We start from the raw sequence: 8,157 nt of genomic DNA on the forward strand, positions 1-8,157 counted from the left end.
TCATATGTTTTAATTCGATGATAAAGATTTTTGAATAAATTTGATAAATTTTAAATTTTACTTTAATTTTTAATTTTTATTTAAAAAAGATTACAGTTATTTTATATTAAAATAAAATATTTTCACACAGTATCATATATATTATTTTAATATAAATTAAATTATAAATTATAAAATAAAAATATATTTTTTATATATTTTTTTAATTTTAATTTCAAAATTAAGTCTTTAGGAATATAAGAAAATACAGTAATTAATAAAATTAATAATTGAATTACATATTTATTTTAATCTAATTTATCATGAATTTAATACATAATTTATATATTTATATTAATATTCAAAATAAGCTTGATTCACATATTTCTTCATCCAGAACATTGTTTAGATCTCGAATTTAAAACTTTCTATCTATTTATTTTAAGATGATCATTTCCAATGATCCTGCTGTTTCGGCCATCATTGTACCCGCAATTGTCTTTTTCTAATGAAAAAAAGATTAACTGCTTGTATTTTGCACACAAGTAAGACAAAATCTGTTGGGACCATAGATGGGCATGATAACAAAATTATGTCTGTATCTGAGAATGTCTCTGTTTACCCAACAAATAAAGACAAGCATTGATTTACAACAAACAGATCTACAAATTCAACAGCATGCAATGACCTTCCAAAAAACAAAATTTATTAATTCTAATTAAACTATAATTAGTTTAGTATAATTATATTGAATTTAGTTTTGCTACAAAATGTGAAGACGCTATTAATAAATATTTTAATTCGCTATCACTGACAAAATATCTGTGAGTAGAAGCAATCTGTTACCTGAATAGTGAAACACCACCACTAGCAATTAAGAGCTTATGGCCTAGACAACATCCTCTCTGAATTCTATCCAACTCTTAAATACCCAATCTTCTCTTCCTCTTCTTCTGTCCAAAACAGATAGCTATGCTTTGTCTATCCCACTTAATGTATTTGCCCATCAATTTCTCTTCTCTTCAAAGTCTCCTAAACTAACAAGAACCCTCGTAGTCTTCATTTCCAAAACCTTAATCTTTCACTTCAACTAATGGCCACCGCCAGGGAGCCCAAACCAGTTAAAAAGCTTGGAGAACTCCTTCAGGAACAGCAAGAGCCTTTTGTTCTGAAGCTTTTCCTAGTGGAAAGGGGGTATCTGAGAAAGAGCTTTAATGGCGGAAGTAGCTTCCCCTGCTGTCATGGAAATTCTAGAAAGTCTCTCAAGAGCTCATTTAACCTTGGTCTTAAAAGCAGCAAAAAGGGTATTTCTCACTGTCCAAAAATATTAAGAAATGTATATAATCAGGTCATGTCCTTCAACCAGAGGCTCAGAATCAAAACATCAAATCATAGAGATGAGAATGTTGATGATGCAGAGAATAAAGAGAACAGAGGAGGAGGAGAATTAGAAAGATTTTCTTCTGCAAGCAGCTCAACAGTGTTTAATTCATGCTCTGAAAGCGATGCAGAAGAAACCTCCACTTCACAGCAAAAAGATCACATCTCATTCACAACAAACACTCCAGAGTCTTTCAGACTCTGCAATCTAATAGAAAATGAGGTAATAAAACCATAATCTCTTCTTTTCGATGTCTCATTTGTTTCATGAAAGACAATTTACTCATAAAGTTAACAGGCTGTTACAGATAGAAAGCTCCCATGGAAATGCATAGAAGAAAGTAGACAACTCAGGCCAGTGTCTGTACTAGAAGAGGTAGCTTCACACAGAGGTTGCCCACTTTATAACAGTTAGTAACCTTGTCTGCCATTAGTTTACCATAAATTTATCACCAATATTCATCCTCGGTGTTGAAATTTCTTCCATTTGTTGTTTTACATAAAACAGAATGTTTCAATACAGTAAAAGAAAAGAATCCGTCAAGGAAAGTTACAGAGGACTCGATTCTATCAGCTTCCCTGTGGAAAATACTTTTCCACTCAGTAACAGAGAAACCAACTTTTCCAGGAATCTCAGAAATTCAGGAGCTTGTCCAATCACAGCAGTTGAAATCTAAGTCAACTTTGCAGCAAACAAGGCAACTTCTTTTTGACTGTATAAGGGAGATAGTAGAGAAACAAAGAAGGAAGCAGAAGGAAAAGCAACAGCAAGAGCAGAGAAAATATTTGGCATCAGAAGAGCTTGGAAAGCTCGTTGAAGAGAAAATAAAGTTGTGGGGAAAACAGTCTGGTGAAGAATCAACCTTGAACGAACAACTGGATTTAGAATTTCGAGATTCAGCACAAGAATGGAATGGTTATGAGCCACAGAGAAGGAATATTGGGTGTGAGATTGGAGATGCCATTTTGGAAGAGATAAGCAGTGAAATTGTTGTGGAAATGATTGATTTCTTGTTACCAATCATCACAGGTTGAGCTGGTATCAAAATTAATTATTTCCATTCTCCTTAATTAGAATAACAGAACCAGCTGATATAGGTTGTTAACATATAAGCAAAGCTAAAGGATATATGAAATTCTTTATCATTTTGGTCCAAAGAATCTCCATTTGCAACTCTCTCCCTCCATGCATGCTTTTTATGAGATAATAGGACGTACTGTTAACATGCACATAGGAAACTCTTCATAAAGAATTTATGAAAAACTTACTTAGATAAGGTCCACCAATAAAGGAAGGGATGTTTGTGTATAAATCTCATATGATTTTTATATGGAACAACTCCATGTTTATGTTTTGGGTCCTTAATTTGCTAGCACTTGTACTATTGATGGTGTATTTTTCAGAGTAGGTAAACAGATGCCGAATACAACCCCACACACAGCAAACCAAAAGAAACCAGAAGTTGCTACACTTTACATTTGCCAGGCCTGGATGGAATACTCCAGCTCAGATGATTGAAGAAGATTTCAATGCTACATGACATTATTGCCTCGTTGATGTTGATGTTTGAACCACCACATAAAGTGCAAAATATATTTGTCATAGAGACTTTGATTTAAAACTACTGATGTTCCATGTCAATTGTATTTTGGCTTTATGATCTTTTGCTTTTTCCTTTTTTTTAATCATTTTACTGAAGAGGTTATTATGACAGCTTAAATTAACCCAAAAAAATTGTTAGCTTCTATTCACTTGCTAGTCATTTCAGTTTATCGAACAGAAATAGCACTTGTACTATTGATGGTGTATTTTTATCTCTGATTTAAAAAAAAAAAAGCACTCTACTCAATCATTATCCACTTTTATACATCCCATCAACGCAGCAGCTCTCATGGTGAACCAACCTATTTCCAAAATCTACAACAGCATCATTTATCAAAAATACAATCATATGCAACAAGTCGAATGCAATAGCAAAATCTGAAAATTAGCTGCAAAAATATTACATCTTGGAAATTAGCAATCTAAAGACAAAAGGACAATAGGATACTAATGAATTTCCCCATCCTCACCGACCTCCCCATTTTCTAGCTTCTCTTACCCACCATTCGTACGGGAACCATAATGGTGATCTCTCTTATGCCTTTTATGTCGGCTTTTACTATCCGTTTCAGGTGTGTATGAATGCTGCTAAAAGACATCAGAAGAATTCCATATTTTAATTACAATCACAAATTTCTTGTACATGTTTGTTGATTTTTTACTGTCACTGCCTGCCAACTCCAATGTTTCCTATCCTTGTCTTTTTCCCTTTTTTTGCCCTCTTTACGGCTATAGTTTTCAGTTGGATCAACATGTTCACCATCTGTTTCATCCTTTTTTGTTCTTTCCTTTCCCTTTTCCCTTTAACGTTCCTTCTCCTCCTCTTTTTTCTTTCTCTTTCCACTTCTCTCTCTAGCTGAAAATAAAATAAATATGGAACTGAACTCTAGAAAAAAATCTCATAAATTCAGAACACAAGATGCCGCAGTTCTGCAAAAGAAGAACACAAAGATTTCCCAAGGCAGCAGCATCCAGCAAGGGTCCAATAGATTTCTTAAGAAGCGGAGGTAATGTTGGCACCTTTTCCTCCCAACGCCCGTGGTTCTCTTTAGTCTTTTCCTGCAAGTGTGCAACATATTCCTCAAAAAGGTCCCCCTGATTGACCCATATGTGTCAAGCAACAGTTGGGAACCATCAGGAAAATAAAGAAAATAGTTTAAGAACAAAAGGTCATAAGAGATGGCTGGTGACAATCTGCCATACCTGTACTCCTAGCTTTTGTCAAAAAGTTGTTTGCAATCATCCCATCTAGCAGATGCATTTATCTCCTATAAGACAGCATAAACTAGCACAGTAGACTCAACAAGAGTCAGAAGACAAGACTATGTGCAGCATTTCCAAACCTTCGAAGTGTATAATAGTTTAGTGAAGTCATCAGCAAGGCGTTTTCAATTTTTACCTTCTTTCTCCTCCTCAACTCTTTCAAGTAGCTAATCATATAAAAGTTTCAAAGAAGAGAGAAAAATCAGAATCTTATGTAAGCTTACACACTGCTCATAATCCAACTCTTTCACGGTTGAGTATTAATTTGAGAAGGTTCACAATTAAGGATATAATAACCAGGATAATCCCAAGAATGACTAATTAGAAGGAACACTGAGCAGCAAATAAAGGACCAATGACCAGTAACATGTAAACAATATACATGGCACACTCATGAATAAATGAAGCACGGAATGCAGCACAAAAAAAAAAAAATCAAAGGAATAGCAATACCACCCCCATTGCTTGTGAATAGCAGACACAAATGGAGCATCAGATTTTTCCTGGGTTATCACAGCAAACCCTTAGTGAAGTATTTCCCATTTATGCATAGAGGAGATGGTCCAAGAAAGAGAAACTAACAAAACATTTTGATTTATTTCTAAGTTTATATAATTTCAATTCTTCCAAAATTTTTCTAACTAGGAGTACAATATGGCAAGAGGTTTACATATTATTCAGGCATTTCTCCTAGTTGCATTAGCTGTTTGGATTGTAACTTTTAATGCTTTTCTTGGACAGCCACGTAATGCAATCATTTGCAGATGAAAAAAAAAACTTTGATGGACATTTTTCAAATCAAATAGTATAATGTTTTGTTTGTTATGTATTAAATCATATTTTAATCAACCTTTTTCAGCTATTTGAACTTGCAATAAACAAATAAATAAATAAATTTATGTTGATATCTATGTAGTCTTGGGAAAAACCAACATTATCAGAATCAGTACCCTTAAGTATCTAACTAGAAAAAAGAAACAAAACTTTTGGTTTATATCTAATATTGGTCAGGAACCAACAGCATCAGAAATGGCATCCGTAAAGTCCTCAAATGTCCATGATGATGACATGGTAATCTGGGAGATATATTAGAAATTTTAAAATAACAGCGGAAGCAAAAAGAAGGTGCATGTGATATCTTACCTTCCCTGCTTTCATTGCATCTTTTATACAAGTTTTATCATCATTGTACTGCCAATGCACAAAAGGAAAATGTTAGACTGATACAAATTGCAAATTTGAACAACTTCAGACATTGTACTACCAGTCTATACACACACACGCACACACAAACACAATATATTACCCATATACAGAACATATTGACCAACTCAAGTAGCTGCAAAAATAAGCATTATGGTTAATTACTTGCAAATGCATGAAAGAAAGACATTGCTCAATCATAGAAAACCCCCCAAAAAGGAAAGAATCTATATCCTGGAGTTCACAAACAAAGCTTGCTCAAGACAAACTATTGACTGAAGGGGCAAATTAAGAGAAAAACGTTCTCCAATTCAGCCCAAAATTCAGCAGCTCTAGACTGAACATGCATAAACAACGACAATGAATAAGTATCAACAGAAAAACCCCTTGCTAACCCAACTTCTATAAATGACTGATGCGTAGGTGTAGCAGATCAAGCGACAGTACTCAATCACAAGAAGAGCAAGTAAAATGTCTCTAATTAAAAAAAAAAATAATAGACGCAAGAAAAGAACTACCGAGGGAAAATTTTCTCACAAGCAAGCACGAATTAAGAATCATAGAAGTTCTTCTGCTCAAATGTTCTCTTCCTGGGTCAGAAAAGGAACATTTCCCAAGCAACCAACCAATCGAAAGCATGTAATCGCATCCAAAATATAAAGAAATAAAAGAGAATTTTACTTACAGTTAGGCATAATAAACGAATTGCAGTGAATTATTCGACTAAGAAAGTGGAAAGGGAAAAGCACTTGTGATCTATGTCTGATTAAGTTTGTCATGATAGGGTTTTCAGGGGAACGAAACAAAGGAGGTTTTCAAGGAGGGAAGGGGGATAGGATTCAAGGAGATTTTCCTCTTCTTCTTATTCTTCTTTTCCCTTTTTTCACCGTTTCTTTTCTTTGCTACCGCTAATAATAACGATAATTTACAATATAATCCTAAAACTTTATAAAATCAGCAATTCAATCCTAATTTTATTTTTTTATGCAACAAATCCAAACAATTAAGTTAAATCATATATTTATTTTTTTAAAAAAAGTTAAATCATATTTATATCAAAATTTTAAATTTTAAATAAAATCAAATGTTTCGATTTATCATAATTATGATAAATAATTAAATTAAATATAAAAAATTTTATTTTAATAATTTTTATTTTTATTAATTTCATTATTTGTTTTTTATTTCTAATTTCATATACATAGTAAATTAATAAAAATTTAAAATATAAATAAAAATTTTATAAACTAAAATATATAATATTTTATTTTATTAAATATTATAGGTAATTTATAGAGACTTTTCTGATATTTGATAAAATTCACATAGAAAATTTTTTTAAATTTTATAAATATAATAGATTAAAAAAATTTTGAATATAAATAAAAACTTTATAAATTAAAACATATGATATTTTATTTTATTAAATGTTATAAGTAATTTATAGAGACGTTTCTGATATTTAATGTTCTTAATTAAATTTTTTATAATAAATTAATTTTTAAATTTAATTTTTATTTAATAAAACAATTTTTCTATTAATAAATTATAAATATTACTGTTAGTTTACTATTAACTAAATATTATATATTTTTTAATAATTAAAATACTAGTGGCCAATATTTTTTATAATACAATATTAATTTTATCTATTATTTTTTATTTATTATCATGGTAAATAATTTTAATTTTTAAAGTATAAAAATTAATATTCTATAAGTATTTACACTTATAATTTTCAATTTAATAACTATAAAAATTAATTTTTAATTAAATATAAAATTTTTATATTTATAAAATCAATTTAAACGGATTTTTAAGAATAAAAATTAATTTTTAATTTTTAAATCTATAATTTTTATACTTACAGAATATAAAAATTAAATTTTAAGAAAAATTAAAATTAAAATTATTAATTTCTATACTTACAGAATTAGTTTTTATGTTTTAAAAATTAAAATTATTTACAATAATAATAAATAAGAAAAATAATTGATAAAACCCACCACTTCACCGATCTTCAATAATTAAAATATTAATTTCTTAATTTTTTATTATTAAAATAATAAATAAAAATATTTATTATTATAAAAAATATTAACCATTAGTATTTTTTACTATTAAAAAATATAAAATTTTTAGTCAGTGATCGTACTATGTATCTTTTATTAATAGAAAATTTATTTTATTACAAGAAAATTAAATTTATGAATTAATTTATTATTAAAAATTTATTGAAGGACACTTTATGAGTTTTTTTAAATCTTAAGGACATTTCAATAAATTACTCTAATATTATTTATATGAATTATAATTTTTTATATATTAAAAAAATCATATAATTTATAGTGTTGAGTATTTGAAATATGTAATATTTATATGTGATAGTTTATTTCATGAGAATTTATTTATAATAAATATTTATTTAAATAAATATATTAAATATGATATATAATAAGTATAAAATAAATTTATTTTTAATATAAATTTTAAATTAAAAAATTATATATTTTATGAATATAAAATTTTAAAAACCATATTATAATTTACCGTTAACTTTATAAATTTAATTTAATTCTTTTAATTAAAATTATATTAATTTAATATATACATTAACTTTATTAATATTTTTATTTTTAAAATTAAAATCAAATAATAAAAATAAATTATTTTGTTAAAAAATATTTTTTATATATAAAAATTTTACTATGAAAAATATTTTTCATGTT

The 8,157-nt window shown here is 28.7% G+C and overlaps 1 protein-coding gene and 1 long non-coding RNA gene across 4 annotated transcripts; one reads left to right on the top strand and one right to left on the bottom strand.

Moving 5' to 3' along the window:
* The first annotated feature begins 812 nt into the window (after positions 1-812).
* Positions 813-3,001, top strand: LOC110615818. Of its 3 annotated transcripts, none has more exons than XM_021757958.2 (4): positions 813-1,582; positions 1,658-1,769; positions 1,868-2,398; positions 2,764-3,001. In XM_021757958.2, the coding sequence occupies exons 1-3, from the start codon at positions 1,073-1,075 to the stop codon at positions 2,392-2,394; spliced, it is 1,149 nt and encodes a 382-aa protein (XP_021613650.1). In that variant the 5' UTR covers positions 813-1,072; the 3' UTR covers positions 2,395-2,398; positions 2,764-3,001. The 3 variants fall into 3 exon arrangements, with proteins under 3 accessions (XP_021613650.1, XP_021613652.1, XP_021613653.1); XM_021757960.2 differs by having other exon boundaries at positions 1,868-2,389; XM_021757961.2 differs by having other exon boundaries at positions 1,658-1,751; positions 1,868-3,001.
* Positions 3,002-3,255: 254 nt separating this feature from the next.
* On the bottom strand, positions 3,256-6,319 carry LOC110615819. Its single transcript, XR_002488097.2, has 4 exons — positions 6,114-6,319; positions 5,369-5,416; positions 4,166-4,392; positions 3,256-4,021 (listed from the first exon to the last, which is right to left on the bottom strand). It is a non-coding gene; the product is annotated as an uncharacterized LOC110615819 (long non-coding RNA).
* Between the last annotated feature and the right edge of the window lie 1,838 nt (positions 6,320-8,157).

This window comes from Manihot esculenta, chromosome 5 (genome assembly GCF_001659605.2).
Source record: "Manihot esculenta cultivar AM560-2 chromosome 5, M.esculenta_v8, whole genome shotgun sequence".
NCBI classification, from domain to species: domain Eukaryota; kingdom Viridiplantae; phylum Streptophyta; class Magnoliopsida; order Malpighiales; family Euphorbiaceae; genus Manihot; species Manihot esculenta.